Here is a 23,435-nt window from a genome sequence, read left to right as displayed (position 1 = left end):
CAAGTTTAATAAATATTTTTGAGTCTTCATTTTCTTTTCTGACATAGCCTTGTTCTTGTTAAATCGCATGCAAATTATGTGCATTTTAGGTACTTTTTGTGTGAAATCATATGTATTTTGTCCATCAAAAGTGTGCTTTCACACTGCTCGCGGTGTGAATGCACTCATTGAACATGCCTGCAATTGAATGTTTTCGACTCCACTTGAAGAGCACATAAACACAGCAGTAAAGTGACTCTCCTTCACCAGGAATGAGGAAGCTGCTTTACAGACACTCCTGTTTTACACACGTCACTCAAACACAGAAGCAGGAAACTATTTCAACTCCTCAGTTCAGAGAAACAGAAACTGAAGTATTGTTGAGCTGTTGTGTGTTTGTGTCTCTCTGTATTCATGCAGTAAAATGGCAGAAGCCAGAATTTCTCAGGATGAGTTCATGTGTTCAGTGTGTCTGGATCTCCTGAAGGATCCAGTGACTATCCACTGTGGACACAGTTACTGTAAGATCTGTATTACAGACTGCTGGGATCAGGAGGATGAGAAGAGAGTCTACAGCTGCCCTCAGTGCAGACAGACCTTCAGTCCAAGACCTGCTTTAGCTAAAAACACCATTCTGGCTGAACTGGTGGAGAAACTGAAGAAGACTAAACTTCCTGCTGACTGTTACGCTGGAGCTGGAGACGTGGAGTGTGACGTCTGTACTGGAAGAAAATACAAAGCCGTCAAGTCCTGTCTGGTGTGTCAGGAATCTTACTGTCAAACTCATCTTGACCGTCATGAGGAATATCACTCTCGTAAGCCACACAAAGTGATTGATGCCACTGGACGACTGCAGGACATGATCTGCCGTAAACATGATAAAGAGCTAGAAATGTTCTGTATCACTGATCAACAGTGCATCTGTGTGTGGTGTAAGGAGAGTGAACATAAAAACCACAACACTGTATCAACTGCAGCACAGAGGACAGAGAAACAGGTATGAACTGAGAGGGATTGATCACACAGAAATGAAAGTGTGTTCATTTACTCACTCATTTACTCATGTTGTTCCAAACCGGTTTGACTGAGTTTCTTCTGTGGAATATAAAAGATGATATTTTGAAGAATTTCTGATCTATTTTAGTTTATTCATTGAAAGTCAGTGAGAAAGTCATTGTAAGTCAATGGAGTAAAAAAGTTTCAAGCTCCAAAAAGGAGAAAAAGCATAAAAGTAATCTAAACAACTAGTGGTTAAAGAAAGAAGTACGCTTAAGTGTATTGACATGCACTTGTAGTGTACTTCAAATTAAGAGTATATTTAAAATAAAACTGTACTTGCAGATAATATAATATTAATGAAATGAAAGGCCACTTAAGTGCACTTAAAGAAAGTCAACTTTCATGACTGTTTCATAAGTACACTTTATAAAGTACACTTTTTTATAATGTAAAATTAAAAGTTTTACTTTAAAGTACATTTTAATAATATTTAATATTTCAATTTAACTCAATAGAATTATGAAATTACATTATATACTTAAATCTTACTTAAGTGGGTCAAAAAGTCACTCTTAAGTTCAGCTAATTGCTTTATATGTACATTTAAACTATAATACATTTTCATTTAATAGCAATTAACATGCAATTACGTGTCCGAAAACATTACGTTCAGTTCACACTTATTTCACAATTATATTCTTTTAAAGCGTATAATTTCCAAAATAAGTGCACTTTTTAAAATTTGCTCCTTTTAAAAGAGCCACATTTATTCACAAATCAAATCATTAATAAACTCATGTATTTGGAGCCCAAATCAAATATGATGACATCAAAAACATCAAACTTCACTGGTGTTTGTGTCATGACATCATGGTGTTTAGTCATGTGACTGTGACATGAAAGAACCAATGAGGTTTGATGTTATTGACGTGTCACCATATTTTATTCGGCCTCTGTAAACAGCTGAGACATTCTTCTAAATGTTTGTATGACAGTAGTTTTATGTGTCATTCCCTGTCATTGGTTTGTCCTCCAGAAACAGCTGAAGGAGACGCAGATGAAGATCCGTCAGAGAATCCAGCAGAGACAGAAAGATCTTCAGCATCTGAGAGAGGCTGTGAAGTCTCATAAGGTGAGTCTGGAGAAGAAGAGAAGTTTGAGACGTCTCAGTTTGGACTCTGTCAGTCGTGCTGAAGCCACTGTGTGATTGTGATGTGTGTGTAACAGCGCTCTGCACAGACAGCAGTGGAGGACAGTGAGAGGATCTTCACTGAGATCATCCGCTCCATTGAGAGAAGCCGCTCTGAGGTCACACAGCGGATCAGAGATCAGGAAAAGACTGCAGTGAGTCGAGCTGAAGGACGACTGGAGCGACTGGAGCAGGAGATCAATGATCTGAGGAGGAGAGACGCTGAGCTGGAGCAGCTTTCACACACACAAGATCACATCCAGTTCCTGCAGGTAACAGAGATCTAGAAGAACAGGATCATAGTGGACTTGAGCAAGATCCTGCTATGACAGAGAAACATTTCATGAGAGCAGAATGAGCCGTTGACTGAGATGTTGTCAGGAATTCAGTCAGATTCAGTCAAGTGTTGTGTTATCATATAATCATCAGTCAGACTCTCATCTGATCATCTTCTGTTTAAAGAGACACACTTACAAAGCCCTGGGAAATTTATCATTAAATATTAACTAATTTTTCCTTCTGGTTTCTTCTGTCTTGATGAAATCAGTGAACTTGATGGTATTAATATCCAGCCAACTAGATTTTTCATCCTCTTTTAATGAAATCTTTTATTTCTACTAAAATAATTTCAGTAATTGTTACCAAAATTGGGTCAGGTGATCTTCAAAGTTAATAATATTGATAATGTTGATAAAATTAAACAAACAATTTTCAATAGAAATTACATTGAGTATATTTTAGTTTATCATAAATGTGTGTCAGTTCATTCAGCAGTAACTAACCATATTTCTGAAATTACATATACAGACACTTAAATCCTACTTAAGTTGGTCAAAAAGCTCTCTAAATATTAGCTAATTGCATTTAATATAAATTTTGACTATAAGACATTCATTTAATTAAAATAATTATTTTAATTTAAAATTTAAAAATAATTAAATTTCTTAAAGCATTACATTCAATCTGCTCTTAAGTATATATATATATATATTTAAATGATATTATTATTAAGTGTGAAATACTAGAGTTTGTAGCATTAAATGATGAATATGAGCAGAATGTGCTGATTGTGTGAAAGTGCTGGATTGAAGCGAGTCACTGAAGAGAAGTCAAGTCAACAAGAGCCGCTCAGATCTGATATAGTGCAGGTTATTGGCTGAAGTGTGGAGATGATGAGTTTTGATTTCTGTTTTCTGTAGAGTTTCCAGTCTCTCTCAGCACCTCCTGAATCTACAGATGAACCTGACGTTTCCTTCAGTTCTCTCTCCTCTTTTGATGGCATGAGAGAATCTGTCCGTCAGCTGAGAGACAAACTGGAGGATTTCTGCAAAGAGGAGATCAAGAAGATCTCAGACGGAGGTAAAGTCCTGCGCCTCGTTTATACAGACGTGTGGAGAAAGATCCCAAATCTGAACGTACAACCGTTTCCGAAATGTTCCTATGATTTATAAAATGTATTTTATCTTGTCATTTCTCTTCACACTGTTCATGTCTGTTTATTTCCACAGTCACTTTCACCAACATGAATCCCAAGACCAGGAACGACTTCCTACAATGTGAGTCACTAGAAAACAAGCAGAAAAACTCACTGAATGTGTTCATGTTCTTCCTGTAGAAGGAGAAATAAATCATGATAGAAGAGTTTTATAATTGATCATGTAAATGATGATTTGCACAGGATATTTGGTCAGCTGTACTGAGACACTGATGATACACTGAACATTGATTCATGAAGAGTTCAGATACATTAAAAGATCAGACAGATTCATAATTCCTGTTTCTGATGTGTTTTCTCTCCATCAGATTCCCATCAGCTCACTCTGGATCTGAACACAGTGAATAAACGCCTCAGTCTGTCTGAGAGGAACAGAGTTATTACTTACACTGGCACAGAGCAGCCGTATCCTGATCATCCAGACAGATTTGATTGTTATTTGCAAGTGTTGTGTAGAGAGAGTGTGTGTGGACGCTGTTACTGGGAGATTGAGTGGACTGGGAATAGTGGTGTTGATATATCAGTGTCATACAAGAGCATCAGCAGGAAGGGATCGGGTAATTGGTTTGGACGTAATGATCAGTCCTGGAGTTTGGTCTGCTCTTCCTCCAGTTACTCATTCTGGCACAATAACACACACACTTCTCTCCCTGTAAAGTCCATCAGCAGAAGAATAGGAGTGTATGTGGATCACAGTGCAGGAACTCTGTCCTTCTACAGCGTCTCTGACACAATGAGCCTCATCCACACAGTCCAGACCACATTCACTCAGACGCTCTATCCTGGGTTTAATGTTTATTCTGGATCATCAATGAAACTGTGTTGACGATATATCAGTAACAGTGAGATACAGAGACTCTCATTTCCTCTTCATTACATTAATTCTGATGAACTTCACTGAAATAAAACAGAATAAATGTGTGTATCAAATCCTCATAGAGACAATGAGAACAGTGTGTGTGTGTGTGTGTGTGTGTGTGTGTGTGTGTGTGTGTGTGTGTGTGTGTGTGTGTGTGTGTGTGTGTGTGTGTGTGTGTGTGTGTGTGTGTGTGTGTGTGTGTGTGTGTGTGTGTGTGTGTGTGTGATTTTTGATGAAAATCTCATTTTCTTTTCTTTTTTTTTTGTGACACGTGTTGAGACATGTTGTGTATGGTCTCTCTCTCTCTCTCTCTCTCTCTCTCTCTCTCTCTCTCTCTCTCTCTCACGCCCCGTGGTTGGTCAAGATGGGACTGTGCGTCTTTTAAAAAGAGGAAGAGACGTGGATCAAGAGAGAGGAATGTTGTTCATAGTGCTGTCATTGAAACTGTTGTTGGTGTGAGAATTAACTCTGTGTAGTGACTTTTATAAATAGACCTACTGTGTTATTTATTTTCCTCTCACCTTACCCTTCCTGGTTTGTTGTTCTTTTCTCATTTCTTTTGTAAAGTTTTCTGTAAACAGTTTTCTTTTAATACTCAACGTGGTTGAGTGTTTTCCCTCGTTATTATAATTATTGTAAATGTCACTGTTCTCAGCACGGAAGCTGTAGGGGTTGGGGTGCCAATTTTTTCTTTGTTGTGAACATTACTTTTTCTCTTGTTTTTGGAGTCAGTTTAGTATCTGTATTTTGTTTAAACGTTTTTCTTTGATAGGATAATTTGTTTTTTCTAAAACAAAGGAAGAATCAGTTTTGTTTGTTATTTTGGCTTTGACCCAACCCTGAAATGAATTTGCTTCTTTTTGATGTCTTGTGCTGACCTTTACCAATTTGAACAACTTGTTTCAAAAATAATAAAAAGAAAGAAACAAGAAGTCAGGTGTTACGAAGTTATTTATGTTATTCTCCTGGACCCTAGACCTGGGACGTAACACACATTATTATCAAGTATTATTATCAAAAAATATCTTTCAGTTGAAACAAAACAGAAGGTTCATTTCAAAATTAACAGACTGAGGATAGTGTGGTTTTGAATAATGAAATTACAGAAATGGTTGTGAACAATGTAAGGAGTGAAGATGTGGAAAATGACATTAGTAGTGGAGAAAATAGTGCTGGAAAACAATCACAGTTCAAAATGTGAGGAAAATTGTGATTCAGAAGATGAGGGATGAAGAAGCCCTTTCTGAGATTTCAGATATTGAGTCACAAGGGATGGAAATCATGAACTCTTTACAAGAAATAAATGACTTTCACAACGTTTGATAAAGTTGCTGATGAAATAATTATTTCCAGCTGAAAAGGATGCTTATGAAATGAAGGAAAAGTAAAATACGAAAATAGTTACTCTGTGTTTTTTCTTTTCTGTCTGTCTGTCTTCTTGCTTCACTGTGAGTGTGTGGAGAGTCTGATCATCATGAGAACATGATTAAACTCGTGTAAAATCAGGACATTTTTGTGTAGAGTTTTGCAGAAATCATGAAGAAAATTGTAATGTGTGTGAAAATGTGTCTTTGTTTTAAGAACTGAATGAATGGTTTGGGAAATTGTGCCAACTGAATCATTTATAGAGTGTTAGAAATTGAGGAAACCTGTAATACGCACCCATACAACAGGACACAGTAATAAACTTCAGTGGCCTAGGCTAAATTTATCAATATATATTTTACTAAAACACCCTAATAAATGTGTTCAGTGCTCAGTTTTGAGTGATGCTGCAAAATAATCATTGAATCAGAGCTTTCATTGTCTAAAGGCACACTAGACAATCGCTCTCCCAGTTTAAAACTAGATTAAAGACGCATCTCTTCAGCCAGGCATTCATATAATATTTTTAATCTTACAGTTCAAACTACAATCCGGCCTCTAGCTCATAAATGCCAGAGGAGAACTGGCCCCCGACTGAGCCTGGGTTGTCCCAAGGTTTTTTTTCTCCATTAGGTCACCTGATGGAGTTTTAGGACACCATTAGGTCACTTGATGGAGTTTTTCGGTTCCTTGCCACTGTTGCCTTTAGCTTGCTCAGTTGGGGATATTTTTGGGGATATTTAAATTTAATTTTATCAATCAATAAATTCAACTAGAAACAAACTTTGTTGTATTATTTTAATTAATACTGTGAAGCTGCTTTGATACAATCTGTATTGTGAAAAGCGCTATACAAATATACTTGACTTGACTATAACTATACATAAACATATACATAAACATAGGCCTATAGGCTATTAATAAAATTAATATAAACAGTTGTAACAGTGTTTGTGTGATAATTAATTAATTAATTCAGGAAATCATTAACAATTCATATTGACAGAATCAAAACAAATTCTGCTAGTTAAAGGGTTAGTTCATCCAAAAATATTTTTCTTACATGAATGCATTGCTTCGCTTAAGAAGGCCTTTATTAACTTACTAATTAATACTTTTATGATGGACAGATGCACTTTTATGGACTTCTATTATTCAGTGTTATTATAAAGCTTGGAAGAGCCAGGACATTTTTTTTTATACAGCTCTGATTGCCACATGCACCTAGGATGGCTTGAGGGTGAGTAAATCATGGGGTAAATTTCATTTTTGAGTGAACTATCCCTTTAATAAAAAAAAACACGTATTTTACCGCTGTTCGCGCAAAAAGCTGCAATCGCCTGCAGACGATTTCATGGGAGACATACTGTACGTATGATGCCATTGCAGCGAAAATAGAGCAAATTTACAGCTCATTTGCTCTTTGTGGTGAGATAACTGCCACTGTCACAGACAATGGCGCAAACATTTGTAAAAGCATCCAGAATGTTTCAAGCTGATGATGATGATGAAGCAGAGAATAATGAAGACGAATGTCATATTTACGGACTTGCACAAAGTGTTACGGGATGACAATGAGACCAGCAAAAGATATGTTCTCCCTCCACATCACCGATGTGCATCCCACCCCCTTAACCTTATAAGCACGAACGATGTAGTTAAAGTTGTGTGGGCGAAGGTAGATTGCAAAGCAGTGAACAGGAGTGCAACTGGAAAGTGTTCAGCCTTGTGGTCAAAAGTTAGTCGATCAACTGTGGCATCAGAGATCCTGGGGGAATTCAGCAAAAGAAAGTTGCCGGTCCCTGAAACTACAAGGTGGAACTCGTTTCATGATGCGCTTAGAGTCGCAGACATGCCCTTAGTGGACCTCAATCAACTTTACACTCGCCTGGACATCAGATGCATTACTGAGAGAGAGTATCAGTTCCTTAATGGTGATTTGTGTTGATGCTGATGCTGATGCAGATGCTGATGTCGCTCCTCCTGTGCTGAACATCCTCAGTCCATCCAGAGAAGATCTGATCAGCTCCAGGAAAGTCACTCTGGTGTGTCTGATCAATCACATGTCTGTGGCTTTTGCTGATGTGCGCTGGCTTGTGAACGGGAACTCTGTTACTACAGGCCTCTTCACCGGCTCTGCTGAACAGCAGCCTGATCAGAAACTCAAGATGAGCAGTTATTTAACCATTGAGAGCTCAGAGTGGGACAAAGACCAAGATCTGACATGTGAAGCGTCTGTCGCCTCAAAAATCACCAGCACAAACATCAAGAAATCAAACGAGTAATAATATCTTCTGACGTAGTGTAATAGAAATCATGAATATAGAAACTATTTAATATAGTTCAAGACTGTAACTAATGGCTGAACTGTGTCATTTTCTGCAGACAATATTCTGGCTTTAATGCGGATGTAAGCTGATTTGCAACCTGTTTAATAAACCGCATGTTAAACAACAAGTTTTCTTATTGATTTGTTATTTTTGTAGAGAAATAAAGCATTTAACCATTCAAAATATATGAACTACTTTCTTACTAAGTCAGTTTTCACTTCTATAATCAAGAACGAATAATAAAAGTAGTATCATTGTGTAAATAATACTCAAATAAACCATGTCTTCAGTTTTAAAATATATGAAACCTCTGATCGTCAGTGGAAAGAGCAAATTAAACCAGTGTTACTGCTAGTAAATATCATTTGTTAAGAGCACAGCAGAGATGAATGTCTGAATATGGTTGATTATGCAGATTGAGACGATCACATGACTAATAATGAACTAGAGTGACTCAATGGCAAATGAAAAATTACAATTATTTGATACAGTAACGTTACGATCTAAACTATGAGAAATAAAATACTCCTGATGGCCTGACATTCATATGATCCGACATCATGTGAATCTGGATTGTAAAGCTCATGCTGAAGTTTGTCTTCTAGCAGATGCAGTGAGCGCTGGAGATTTCTTAAGTCCGGACACACAGTAAACTCCTGCTGTTATAATCAGCTCTGTGTAAATCACCAGTTTCTGTGCTCTTTATATCTTTATATCATTCAACCACACGAGCATTAACAGCAAATGATCAGGGAATCTTCATCTGTACATGAACAGCAATAAAGGAGCAATAAATTAATTAAAAATACTGGCAAGAAGAAAAGTAAAAAAAAACAAAATGAGCTTAAAATAATGTATATAGTAGTTAGTGAAATTTGTGACGTGTGTTTTTGCCTCTCACTGTTTCTAACACTGATTTATGGCGTGTTTTAAACATTTCAGAACATCAGGGGCTTTTTTTCTGATTACCTGAGTGAGCTAAGGAAACAAGCATGTTCTCATGAATGCCATGCCGTCTTGAAATGAAGAAAGTGAAGATTAAGTTATCAAAATGAATCAGGTGCTGCTTGTTAATGGTTTGTATAACCACAGTCCAAGTTCCAGTTGCTTTTGAGTGATGAACGCTGCTGCCTCCTGCTGGTGTTGACAGTCATTCCTCTCATGCAGGAGCAGATGTGCATGCTTGTTGCTGTAGTCTTGTGGTAAACCTTCATCCGTGCAAGTTGTCGTTTAATAATATTTGCTCAAAATATGAAGATGGCTTCCCAGCCGTGTCAGTACGAAACCAGTCCTCATAATCACTCATCTCGGGGAGCCTGTTGTTGTACAGCATGTACTTCTGGGATAAGTTGTATGAGATTTAACCTCATGCTGTCCCATACACAAAAGTCAGTTTGAGCGTTGGGGTCAACGTGCTGCAATGTGGATACAGACATAACATTGCATTTAGCTCCAGTGTCTATTTTCAGCTTGACCTTTTTGTTACAGGTTGCTTTGAGACTGGTGAATATTTTCTCCTTTGTTTACAAGCAGGTCCACACTTTCACAAAGAAAATAATCTTGGTGGACTTCACTTTCCACTTCATTTACTCTGTGTAGGTTTTTTTCACCAGTTCCACTAGATGGCGCCATCCGCCCAGCTGAATATTGAGGCTTGGATCGACAACACTTGGCAAAGTGATTCCATTTGTTGCATGAGTTGCAGCGTTTGATAAAAGCTGGGCATTTGTTGCGCTCATAATCGTGCTCACCTCCACAATTGTTACATCGTCTTTTGTTCTTCTGCACTGCAAACACTTCAGCCTCTCTTCTGAGCTCCTTATACTCCTTCCAGAACGCTCAAACATACATATTCTGATTGCTGATTCTGATGTCAAGTCTGGACTGCATCATTGTAGATGCCACAGACAATTCGGTCACGTATTAGTTCATCAGTTAGCGTACCAAAGTCAAATTTTTTAGCCAACAGTCTTATTGTAAGACTGAATTCCTTCGTCAGGTTTTTGCACTGTGATATTGAATGCATGTCTGTCCATTATCATGTTCCGTTTTGGCAAGCATATCTCATCAAATGTTTTAATTAACACATCAGGATCCTTTTTGTCCTCACCCTCTTGAAAGTGAAATGATTCATATTTGTCTAGTGCACCCGAACCGGCTAAATTGAGGAGAGCGTAAGCTTGCACTTTTTTTGATTTGTCCGACAGTCCTGCTTTGCTGTACACGTCCCATTCCCTCTTGAATTTCAGCCAGTTGTTAGCGATGTCTTCATCAAAAATGAGCGCCGTCGATTTTGACTCATGACTTGTCAGCTAAAGAGCTTCTGACACCATGTAGATGTGCACAAAACAGAGGAGTCGTTTGATAACTTTGTGATGAACTGGTTTAATGTGTGACCTCTATATAATCTGAACACCCGCTTCTCTTCCCTGGTCTCCGCAATATTAAAATGTTGTCATTAATTACTCAGCCTCGTGTCGTTCCAAACCCATAAGACCTTCGTTTATCTTCAGAACACAAATGAAGATATTTTTTATTAAATCTCAGTGCTTTCTGTCCCTCCATTGACATCAACTTCATTGCAACTTTCAAGGCCCAGAAAGGTGGTAAAGACAGAGTTAAAATAGTCCATGTGACTACAGTAGTTCAACCCCTAATATTATGAAGCCACGAGAATACTTTTTGTGCGCAAAAATCCCCCAAAATAATGACATTATTCAACAATCTCTTCTCTTCCACGTCATTCTCCTACGCTGATGCTGTAGTGTTAACAGTGCAGCGCTTCTGGGTTCTACGTCAGAGTGTCAGCTCATTATTGGTCAGCATCACACACATGACCAGCGTCGGCCAATAATGAGCTGATGACTCTCTTAATTATGATAGTGTTAAGTCGGCTATTCTGAGAAAGTACGACATTAATTCAGAAACTTATCGACAAAGATTTCGTTTTCTGGAAGTTGAATCATCTGAGAGTCCCAAAGAGCTGTATGCCAGGCTGAAGGAGTTGTATGGGAAGTGGATTCGACCAAAAGGTAAAACAGAAATTGGAGAAATAATTATTCTTGAGCAGTATCTCCGAATGCTCTCTCCTGAGCTCCAGGTATGGATCCGTGAGCGAGGCCCTGAAACGGCTGCCGAAGCTGCATCATTAGCAGATGTGTTCCAGCCATGGAGTTGGCGGGGTGGCAGAGACTCTCGCAAACCCCATGTCTATCATCCGTCCCAGTACCACTCCTATAAGTGGGAGGAAAATCTGAATCCATAACATCATTTAAATCACCTAAAAAAGTGCCAATATTTGTTACTTGTGTGGCCAAGAGGGTCATACCAAACCTGTTTGTCCAAAGAATGTTGGCAAGCTCTCTCAAGTTTGTTATGCCTAGAGCTCATGCAGATCCTGTAAAGCCTGGACTGTCCTTAAACCTGACCACTGTAGAAGTAAACGGTAAAGGACCACATGCTCTAGTTGACACTGGCAGCGACCAGACTTCGGTGCAAAGACAGTTTATTTCACCGGTCTGGATTAATCCTTGTGACAAGAAATCCACTCGCAGTGTTCACGGGGATGAAAAGCTGTTTCCTACGGCAGATGTACATCAAGGTGAAAGGACAAACTTATCTTCTGGATGTGGGCGTAGCAGACAACCTACCATTCCCTGAAGAACTACCTTTGGTCAGCTATCTTTGGCTTTTAGAGGAACACATGAGTGGAATAGACTTCCAACTAGTATTGGGTCCGAGTCCACCTTTGTCGAGTCCAAGTCCTTGACAATCGAGTCCGAGTCCAAAGAGGGCCGAGTCGGACTTGAGTCAGAGTCCTTAACATCCGAGTTCGAGCCGAGTCAGGCCGAGTCCACAAAGATTTAAATTATTTGAAATTGACCTTTCACAAAGTCAGTTACCCTGTTATCCCTCTTAGTTACTGTTGCTACGTACGACAAGCCATTCCGCTCTCACTCCACATGTTCTCACACAGTGAAAAATATATTGCGGAGCAAAGAGGACACTGACTGCGCCAACAGACAAGACAGAGCAGGCTACTTTTGGTATGAAATAAAAGTCTCAGCTTTCAAATTTTGTAATTTTTATTAAATTCAAACAATACTGTTTTGTGGCACTTTAATGTGTAGGGCCTCGGTTCAAGCAGCACATTAACTGATCATCTATTCTAGTTATATCACGAATTAAACATGAATGACATCAGAACTGCAAAAAGACATCAATACACACCATTTTTCAAGTTCAAGTCCGCTGACATTTATCTAACTGGTTTGGTTTGTTTGTCGGACAAAAATGGTGGTTATCTGCATTATGATTGGTCAGATCGCCTGTCAATCAAATTCCAGCGAAAGGTCTCAACACTAAGCTCTTAAATTAATATTGTAACCCTTACAAAATGATTGCAATGTATATTTACAGTCATATGTTTACCTACTGTACATCTTTCAGAATCTGCAAGGTAATGCTCAAGAATGCAACACGATGCATTAAGAGCCAAGGGTTAAACTTTTGAGCAGGATGATGGTGATGGTTACATTTTTCTTAGTTTGTTTTACATGCTAATATCTTATTTAGCCTCTGAAGGGAAGGACTAAATTAATTCATTCATTTTTAAACAAAATAAGAACAATTTACACTAATGATCCAGTTCAAAAGTTGACACCCCCTGGCTCTTAATGCTTCCTTCTTGAGCATCACTAAATGTTTGCAGGGTTTGTAATAGTCGTGTATGAGTTCCTCAGTTGTCACCAGTGTGAAAAGATGGATCTCACAATCATAGTCACTGCTAGTAAGGAGTCAAATATGCAGAAGATGCTTGAAAAGCAAAGAATGTGCAGGAGCTGGAGGATTTTTCTGAAGACCATTGAGCAGTTTAACTGTTCGGAACAAACAATGGACTCATGAACAACCATTACAAAAAAAAGAAAAACGGTTGTGGATCATTCAGGTAATGACACACAATGTATTTTGTCTTGTGGACTAGGCAAGGGGTCCCCAAACTTTTCCATGACAAGGCCCCCCCAAATACCACTAGGTTCTGGCCAAGGCCCCCCTTTTGCAGGATGTGTTATTGAACCCATCGACAAAACTACGTCAAATGTTAAAATAAATAAATAAAACATCTAGGTGAACATCAGATTATGTGATGGGGTTTGATACCAGCCAATCAGAAAGATTATAGAGATGCACTGATTACAATTTTCTAGGCCGATTCTGATTTTTCATTGAGTTTGACCTGCCGATACAAATTTTAGCCAATTCCGATAAAACATTTTCTAACCACTTTACAGCACACACAAATATTTAATTTCTATATATATATATTTTTTATAAAACACCACTTTTACCCAAACTGATTAATAAAAACAAGTTTAATAAATATTTTTGAGTCTTCATTTTCTTTTCTGACATAGCCTACTCAGTTCTTGTTAAATCACATGCAAATTATGTGCATTTTAGGTACTTTTTGTGTGAAATCATATGTATTTTGTCCATCAAAAGTGTGCTTTCACACTGCTCGCGGTGTGAATGCACTCATTGAACATGCCTGCAATTGAATGTTTTCGACTCCACTTGAAGAGCACATAAACACAGCAGTAAAGTGACTCTCCTTCACCAGGAATGAGGAAGCTGCTTTACAGACACTCCTGTTTTACACACGTCACTCAAACACAGAAGCAGGAAACTATTTCAACTCCTCAGTTCAGAGAAACAGAAACTGAAGTATTGTTGAGCTGTTGTGTGTTTGTGTCTCTCTGTATTCATGCAGTAAAATGGCAGAAGCCAGAATTTCTCAGGATGAGTTCACGTGTCCAGTGTGTCTGGATCTCCTGAAGGATCCAGTGACTATCCACTGTGGACACAGTTACTGTAAGATCTGTATTACAGACTGCTGGGATCAGGAGGATGAGAAGAGAGTCTACAGCTGCCCTCAGTGCAGACAGACCTTCAGTCCAAGACCTGCTTTAGGGAAAAACACCATTCTGGCTGAACTGGTGGAGAAACTGAAGAAGACTAAACTTCCTGCTGACTGTTACGCTGGAGCTGGAGACGTGCAGTGTGACGTCTGTACTGGAAGAAAATACAAAGCCGTCAAGTCCTGTCTGGTGTGTCAGGAATCTTACTGTCAAACTCATTTTGACCGTCATGAGGAATATCACTCTCGTAAGCCACACAAAGTGATTGATGCCACTGGACGACTGCAGGACATGATCTGCCGTAAACATGATAAAGAGCTAGAAATGTTCTGTATCACTGATCAACAGTGCATCTGTGTGTGGTGTAAGGAGTATGAACATAAAAACCACAACACTGTATCAACTGCAGCACAGAGGACAGAGAAACAGGTATGAACTGAGAGGGATTGATCACACAGAAATGAATGTGTCTTCATTTACTAATTTATTAAATCATGTTGTCCCAAACCGGTTTGACTGAGTTTCTTCTGTGGAATATAAAAGATGTAGCCTGGTTAAAACCAGACCATTCTCAGTAGTAACTGAGTTATGGTCTGGCAAAGCTTCATTAATAACTCATTTCCAATGGGGCGTCACCAATGGACGTCGCTCAAATGCCTCTGGGCGCAATTGGATAGACCTAAAACCAATCAGAGCGATCGTCATCGTGTAAAGCCCGCCTCAACGTTTCTGATTGGTGCCTCGATTTGGACGGATTAGAAATCGGCTTGAATGGGCTCTTTGCCACACTACTAATCTAAATTTGCCGGAAGTTTGTCTGGGTTTTACCAGGCTATAAAAGATGATATTTTGAAGAATTTCTCATCTATTTTAGTTTATACATTGAAAGTCAGTGAGAAAGTCTTTGTAAGTCAATGGAATAATAACGTTTCAAGCTCCAAAAAGGAGAAAAAGCATAAAAGTAATCTAAACAACTAGTGGTTAAAGAAAGGAGTGACATGCACTTGTAGTGTACTTCAAATTAAAAGTATATAAAAAAAATATTAAAAAAAACACTACTAATATAATATTAATGAAATGAAAGGCCACTTAAGGCGGCCGCACACCGGACGCGCAGCTCAGCGCCGCGCCGCGCCGCGCCACGTCTAGGACAACTGTCACCTGAAAATCCGATAACATCAGCAATTTTCTGATTTCTGTAAATAAATATAAAACTAAATGTATATTGCAGCACAGGGTGAAGTCCGTATACATTAACTACGATTTGAGACACATAAATGTACATTTTATATAAAACTACGTAAATGGCGCTCTGTGGCGCAGCAGGATTTTGAACACGGTCCTGAGCCGCCGCGGACAGACGCCGAAAGGCGCCGCCGGTGTGTGTACTCTCATAGAGAATAGTGTGTTCGAATTTAAAAGACGTGGCGCTGCGCGGCGCGCCGCCGAGCTGCGCGTCCGGTGTGCGACCCCCTTTAAGTGCACTTAAAGAGAGTCAACTTTCATGACTGTTTCATAAGTACACTTTATAAAGTACACTTTTTTTATCATGTAAAATTAAAAGTTTTACTTTAAAGTGCATTTTAATAGTATTTAATATTTCAAATTAACTCAATAGAATTATGAAATTACATTATATACTTAAATCTTACTTAAGTGTGTCAAAAAGTCACTCTTAAGTTCAGCTAATTGCTTTTTGCTTACATTTAAACTATAATACATTTTCATTTAATAGCAATTAACATGCAATTTTACGTGTCTGGAAACATTACACTCAGTTCACACTTATTTCACAATTATATTTTTTTAAAGTTATAATTATATAATTTCCAAAATAAGTGCACTTTTTAAAATTTGCTACTTTTAAAAGAGCCAAATTTTTAATCACAAATCAAATCATTGATAAACTCATGTATGTGGAGCCCAAATCAAATATGATGACATCAAAAACATCAAACTTCACTGGTGTTTGTGTCATGACATCATGGTGTTTAGTCATGTGACTGACATGAAAGAACCAATGAGGTTTGATGTTATTGACGTGTCCTCATATTTTATTTGGCCTCTGTAAACAGCTGAGACATTCTTCTAAATATCTTCTGTTGTGTCTCACAATAGACAGAAAGTCATACAGGTTTGGAGCGACATGAGGGAGAGTAAATGATGATACTAATGATATAAAACTAGGCACTGATGAAATACTGCTGACATTCATTTCAGGAAACCATGAATATGTGGTTTGAACCAGACAGTAAAAACTTAACATGCAAGATCTTTAACCACTTCACCAACTCTGGATTCATGTAACTTTAATGTTTGTATGACAGTAGTTTTATGTGTCATTCCCTGTCATTGGTTTGTCCTCCAGAAACAGCTGAAGGAGACGCAGATGAAGATCCGTCAGAGAATCCAGCAGAGACAGAAAGATCTTCAGCATCTGAGAGAGGCTGTGAAGTCTCATAAGGTGAGTCTGGAGAAGAAGAGAAGTTTGAGACGTCTCAGTTTGGACTCTGTCAGTCGTGCTGAAGCCACTGTGTGATTGTGATGTGTGTGTAACAGCGCTCTGCACAGACAGCAGTGGAGGACAGTGAGAGGATCTTCACTGAGATCATCCGCTCCATTGAGAGAAGCCGCTCTGAGGTCACACAGCGGATCAGAGATCAGGAAAAGACTGCAGTGAGTCGAGCTGAAGGACGACTGGAGCGACTGGAGCAGGAGATCAATGATCTGAGGAGGAGAGACGCTGAGCTGGAGCAGCTTTCACACACACAAGATCACATCCAGTTCCTGCAGGTAACAGAGATCTAGAAGAACAGGATCATAGTGGACTTGAGCAAGATCCTGCTATGACAGAGAAACATTTCATGAGAGCAGAATGAGCCGTTGACTGAGATGTTGTCAGGAATTCAGTCAGATTCAGTCAAGTGTTGTGTTATCATCTAATCATCAGTCAGACTCTCATCTGATCATCTTCTGTTTAAAGAGACACACTTACAAAGCCCTGGGAAATTTACCATTAAATATTAACTCATTTTTCCTTCTGCTTTCTTCTGTCTTGATGAAATCAATGAACTTGATGGTGTCAATATCCAGCCAACTAGATTTTTCATCTTCTTTATAATGAAATCTTTTATTTCTACTAAAATAATTTCAGTAATTGGCACCAAAATTGGGTCAGGTGATCTTCAAAGTTGACAATAGAAGTAATTCTGAAATTACATATACAGACACTTAAATCCTACTTAAGTTGGTCAAAGAGCTCTCTAAATATTAGCTAATTGCATTTAATATAAATTTTGACTATAAGATATTCATTTAATTAAAATAATTATTTTAATTATAATTTTAAAAAGAATTAAGTGTCTGAAAGCATTACATTCAATCTTCTCTTAAGTATATATATATATATATATATATATATATATATATATATTTAGATTATATTATTATTAAGTGTGAAATACTAGAGTTTGTAGCATTAAATGATGAATATGAGAAGAATGTGCTGATTGTGTGAAAGTGCTGGATTGAAGCGAGTCACTGAAGAGAAGTCAAGTCAACAAGAGCCGCTCAGATCTGATATAGTGCAGGTTATTGGCTGAAGTGTGGAGATGATGAGTTTTGATTTCTGTTTTCTGTAGAGTTTCCAGTCTCTCTCAGCACCTCCTGAATCTACAGACGAACCCGACGTTTCCTTCAGTTCTCTCTCCTCTTTTGATGGCATGAGAGAATCTGTCCGTCAGCTGAGAGACAAACTGGAGGATTTCTGCAAAGAGGAGATCAAGAAGATCTCAGACGGAGGTAAAGTCCTGTGCCTCGTTTATACAGACGTGTGGAGAAAGATCCCAAATCTGAACGTACAACCGTTTCTGAAATGTTCCTATGATTTATAAAACGTCCATTTGCACAAAAATGTCCTTAAATGCATCCCAGTTTTAAATCAGTTATTAATAAATTAAATTCAAGTCCATCAAATCCTCCACAGAACGGCCACAAATATCTCTTGATGATTAAGAAATACGGACTCATCATCGTGGACAAGCGTTTATATACACATGACGGAGGATGAAATCCATGGAATTTACATTTTACATTTACATTTATGCATTTGGCAGACGCTTTTATCCAAAGCGACTTACATTGCATTATCCTATACATTTATACATAGGTATGTGCAATCGAACCCACAACCTTGCGTTGTTAACCACTGAGCTACAGGAAAGCATTAAACATAGAGATGCACACCCCAGCACACATTCTTACTCCTCCCTATACATTTACATTTATTAATTTAGCTGACGCTTTTATCCAAAGCGACTTACAATTGCTATATATGTCAGAGGTCGCACGCCTCTGGAGCAACTAGGGGTTAACCCTCTGAGGTCTGAGGGGTTTTTGGGGTCCTTGAGATGTTCTGACATGCCCTGACATTTGTGCTTTTTTCAGTTGCTTATAAACATATTAATGGCAAAGGTATAATTACACTCTATTTAGCACAAACAGGGCTACCATAATATGTGAGCAACATGCATGTACATGTTTGTATTTTTGAGAGAATAATGTTTATGCATGGTTATTGAAAAAACTAAAAACTAAAGTTTCTGAAATAAGGCCACAAAACACATACTAAATACGTGTCAATAAGACTTTTGACTAATTGATGTCTTTGCCTACAGTTTTTTCTTCAAAATGATGTGAAAATCATCCTGCCCTTATCATTCACATAACACAATACATTGATTTAAATCTTGTAAAACACTTTTTGTTTGTAAAGGCAATATGCGCAAGGGGCGTCAACCATTCAACAGCATCATGCATATGTAGTGGTTCACACCTCAGGAGACAATGGGGCCCGCATACTTAATGAGCCATTCATTCAGGTGTGTCACCTATAGCCACAAGAAAGAATGCAAGAGCAATATATATACAGTATATATATATATATATATATATATATATATATATATATATATATATATATATATATATATATATATATATATATATATTAGGGATGGGACGGTATGAAAATTTCATATCACGATTATAGTGACCAAAATTATCGTGGTATGAAAATTTCATATCACGATTATAGTGACCAAAATTATCGTGATTATCAATATTATCACGGTTTTGTTAAAACGAAATGAAAGTGTTCAAAAAGAACTGATGCTCACAGTAAAAACAGTTTAATATTTGAAAATCAACAAACAACAAATAAAACAAGCAGCTCTATGCACTTTTTTAAGCAAGATTATATTCTGTGGCATTTCCTTCCTTATAATGACCGTCGTCAATAGCAACGCATTATAACACAGCGCACATCCATGTATCGCAACGGACGCGCACGCGCTCTCTCGTTTCATTCAAATACAACTTGCCGTGTTGCGTCTCCGTTCTTGGGCGATTGTTTTGTATGCTGTACAAAATGGATTTATAAACAGGTAAGACTTAAAACAGTAATCTCAATTCAATATGTCCCCATAATTGTGTGGTAAAAAATAAATAAAATCGGTGTAATAAGTGTACAATGATAGTCTTGTTTGAACTTGTTCGTTCGTCTTTGGCTCAAAGCCACTTGCTGCGAACTTTTCTTCGCGGAAGCTTCACGTTTATTTCAAGTGAGTGAGAGAAAATATTTCTACTCAAAACAACATTTTGTGCCCAATTATTTCCCAGACGTAGTTTTTGGTAAGTTAACTTGCCTTGCGTTCGCTATAAACAGTGGGTGATGGTCACACAAGAGGACTCTGCAGATTTGAAGTGTTTCCCCCCTATTGTAGTGACCATCCTCGATTAAGTTTCACTCAGGACTTTTGTAAAAGCCAAAATATGACCAGATTTGGTCCTCTTAAAACGCTGAAAAATCTCCCGAGTACGGTCACTGCCTTTCGCCATTCCTTCTCGAATAAAAACAAAAACATTGCGCGCTGCGCCTGCGTCAGACTGTTGCTGGCTGGACAGGATTTACAGTGAGTTATTAAAATCGCGATAATCAAACACGGTTTTAATGATAATTAAATTTTGAACGATAATACTAACCGTCAGTACATTTTATCGTGGTTTATAGTGAAACCGGTAATCGTCCCATCCCTAATATATATTCTACCAAATTGGTTCACAGTTGGAAGCATGTCAAATTTTTTTTTTTTTCACAAATTTTGCTTGCAAATTGTATAATATCCAAGGAAAACATGTCTATTAATTGTGCAGTTAATTCTCATACTGTATTTTCAGTTTTGGAATATGTATCCTCTCCCCAAATTTGTCAATAATAAAACACAATAAAAATTATTTAAAGAAAATGCTTATATTTACCTTTTAAAATTTGTTTACATCTACCTTGTAAATATATATTTTTTTATTAAAAAGGTTACAATTACAACAACAATTGAAGTGTAATCTTTCTTTGTAAAAACTAAAGTATACATTTTATCATACATATTTCAAACTTCGAACATTGACAAAACATACTATATTTAACATATTAGCAAAAATTGGCAAACAAAAGCTTATTTGAGGTGGCAGATATTTTACAGTAAAAATGTGTAATCTATCCAAAACTAATCAACGAAATGTTGTCTTTCATATGTCTGTAACATAGGTCTTTCGTTTTTATTATAAGGAATATAAATGTTAATTTGCAGTTTAATACGTTGCTTATACAAATACATTTTATTTCAACATATTTCAATCGATTTTACTCAGTATAGCAAAATAGTTTGCTAAAAGCAGATCATTTATTCACACACAGAAACGCAATTCAAATTTAAACCGTCTTTTTGCGAGTTGTGGTAAACAGCGCATCTCTGCGTTCATTCATTCACACAGAAACGCGATTTACTTGAGAATGAAAAAAAAAACTTACTACATTATTCCATCCGTTGCTCCTCGAAATACCAGCACTTCTGAGGTAAGTTTTCCATTATTATTATTCCTCACAGCGCTGCGAGACAGTGTAGACGACTACACTTATCTGAATAAACTTGATGTGTTTTCTCGAGCTGATATGTGGGCGTTCACAGTTTGTATGGGATCGTCTCAGTCATTTGCGTTTGAATAGCGCGCGCTCTCCGTGGGCGTGGCCGATTATAACGTAATGAGATGAGATGAGCTCGACTGGAATCGCTCTCTTTTAATACAGATTTCACAAGATGAGGATATTTGTTTTTTATATAAATTACTTCATTTAAAAGACGAGAATTCAAGCTTCATGCCTGTGTCTTTGTATGCCTGTTTGACTGAGTATTCGCTCAGTTATTGTTCATTTTCGGACGCGTTTCAGAATGGACTTCACTGGCAGAGAGAAGGCAGAACTCGCTTCGTGTTTATTTTTCTTTATTTGGCAAAAAGCACAACACTTTGTTTTTATTGTGAGTATACACAAAAATAATACACATTTAACAGAATCGATTGATGTATGAAACTCCTATGGAAAATCAAAGTCAACAGAGTATTTATGAGTTTCTTTTACATTGATAAAAAAAAAGCGAGCTGGTATCGCCGGCGATACCGTAGACCTCAGGGGGTTGTGTCTTGCTCAGGGACACATTGGTGTCTCACAGTGGATTCGAACCCAGGTCTCTCACACCAAAGGCATGTGTCTTATCCATTGCGCCACCACCACCCCCCCTAATTTAGGATCAATCCGATGTGTGTGTTTTATAAATGAAGCCCCTGGAGATTATTAATCCACTCTCAGAAATGAGTCCATCATCTAATATTATAGAGCATCATATTAGAAATGTCTCAGAAATGAATGTATTTTATCTTGTCATTTCTCTTCACACTGTTCATTTCCACAGTCACTTTCACCAACATGAATCCCAAGACCAGGAATGACTTCCTACAATGTGAGTCACTAGAAAACAAGCAGAAAAACTCACTGAATGTGTTCATGTTCTTCCTGTAGAAGGAGAAATAAATCATGATAGAAGAGTTTTATAATTGATCATGTAAATGATGATTTGCACAGGATATTTGGTCAGCTGTACTGAGACACTGATGATACATTGAACATTGATTCATGAAGAGTTCAGATACATTAAAAGATCAGACAGATTCATAATTCCTGTTTCTGATGTGTTTTCTCTCCATCAGATTCCCATCAGCTCACTCTGGATCTGAACACAGTGAATAAACTCCTCAGTCTGTCTGAGAGGAACAGAGTTATTACTGGCACTGACACAGAGCAGCCGTATCCTGATCATCCAGACAGATTTGATAACAATTTTCAGGTGTTGTGTAGAGAGAGTGTGTGTGGACGCTGTTACTGGGAGATTGAGTGCAGTGGGAGTCGTGTGTGTATATCAGTGTCATATAAGAGCATCAGCAGGAAGGGATCGGGCTATGAGTGTTGGTTTGGAGGTAATGATCAGTCCTGGAGTTTGTCCTGCTCTTCCTCCAGTTACACATTCAGACACAATAACATACACACTTCTCTCCCTGTAAAGTCCATCAGCAGAAGAATAGGAGTGTATGTGGATCACAGTGCAGGAACTCTGTCCTTCTACAGCGTCTCTGACACAATGAGCCTCATCCACACAGTCCAGACCACATTCACTCAGACGCTCTATCCTGGGTTTTGGGTTGATTCTGGATCATCAGTGAAACTATGTTGATGTTTCAGAACAGATCGAGATATTTTACCCATAATACTTTGAGCTGCACGATAAATCAGTAACAGTGAGATACAGAGACTCTTATTCTTTATTATAGCTTAAAGGTATAGCGGAGGATGTTTTACTTCCTGGTGGGTAGTCTAAACTATTGGTCCTCCTAATTGTCAATCATTCTGGTGAATCAATCAAACTTTTCAAAAAGTGGAGAGGGCGGGTCTTATCTAAAATTTGGAAAGATCCTCCGCTATACCTTTAACTTCTGCCACAGAAATAACAGAATAAATGTGTGTATTAAATCCCGACAGTAAGAATGGTGTGTGTGTGTGTGTGTGTGTGTGTGTGTGTGTGTGTGCGTTTGATTTATATTACATTGTGGGAACCAAATGTCCCCACAAGGATAGTAAAACCTGAGATCACCTCCATTGTGGGGACCAGCCAGCGGTCCCCATGAGGGGAATGGGTAAATAAACATACTAAATTATATTTTTTTGAAAATGTAAAAATGCAGAAAGTGTTCTGTGATTTCTGTTTAATTTGTTTGTCATGTCTATTTTAAAGTCAGTCCTAAAAGTAATAGAAAAAGGGCAATGCAAAAATAAATGTTCAATATCTTCAAGTGATGTGTTACAAAAAGTACATTTATCACAAACAGTGAGTATATCTACTAATGCTGCATTTAC

The 23,435-nt window shown here is 37.9% G+C and overlaps 2 protein-coding genes across 2 annotated transcripts; both read left to right on the top strand.

Annotated features, from left to right (window-relative positions):
• Positions 1–242: 242 nt before the first annotated feature.
• On the top strand, positions 243–4,488 carry LOC309512406 (E3 ubiquitin/ISG15 ligase TRIM25-like; the record flags this gene model as incomplete). Its single annotated transcript, XM_082187964.1, has 6 exons — positions 243–976; positions 2,015–2,110; positions 2,206–2,439; positions 3,367–3,526; positions 3,676–3,723; positions 3,971–4,488. Exons 1-6 carry the CDS (start codon positions 404–406, stop codon positions 4,486–4,488), a joined length of 1,629 nt encoding a protein of 542 aa, XP_082044090.1. The 5' UTR covers positions 243–403.
• A 9,357-nt stretch (positions 4,489–13,845) lies between these two features.
• Positions 13,846–22,851, top strand: LOC309512326 (tripartite motif-containing protein 16-like). The gene is made up of 5 exons (XM_082187862.1): positions 13,846–14,563; positions 16,503–16,598; positions 16,694–16,927; positions 17,776–18,010; positions 22,235–22,851. The coding sequence occupies exons 1-5, from the start codon at positions 13,991–13,993 to the stop codon at positions 22,753–22,755; spliced, it is 1,659 nt and encodes a 552-aa protein (XP_082043988.1). The 5' UTR covers positions 13,846–13,990; the 3' UTR covers positions 22,756–22,851.
• Positions 22,852–23,435: the final 584 nt, after the last annotated feature.

Source organism: Leuciscus leuciscus, assembly GCF_965113295.1.
Source record: "Leuciscus leuciscus genome assembly, chromosome: 1".
Classification (NCBI taxonomy): Eukaryota; Metazoa; Chordata; class Actinopteri; order Cypriniformes; family Leuciscidae; genus Leuciscus; species Leuciscus leuciscus.
Note: the sequence above shows the minus strand (reverse complement) of the source record. Positions and strands in the feature narration are given on the sequence as shown.

Excerpts from the sequence above, each read along its gene's own strand:
- LOC309512326 (XM_082187862.1), top strand. The coding sequence starts at position 13,991 with ATGGCAGAAGCCAGAATTTCTCAGGATGAGTTCACGTGTCCAGTGTGT. Across the intron at positions 16,599-16,693 it reads AGGCTGTGAAGTCTCATAAG|CGCTCTGCACAGACAGCAGT; the intron begins GTGAGTCTGGAG and ends TGTGTGTAACAG. Across the intron at positions 16,928-17,775 it reads ATCACATCCAGTTCCTGCAG|AGTTTCCAGTCTCTCTCAGC; the intron begins GTAACAGAGATC and ends TGTTTTCTGTAG.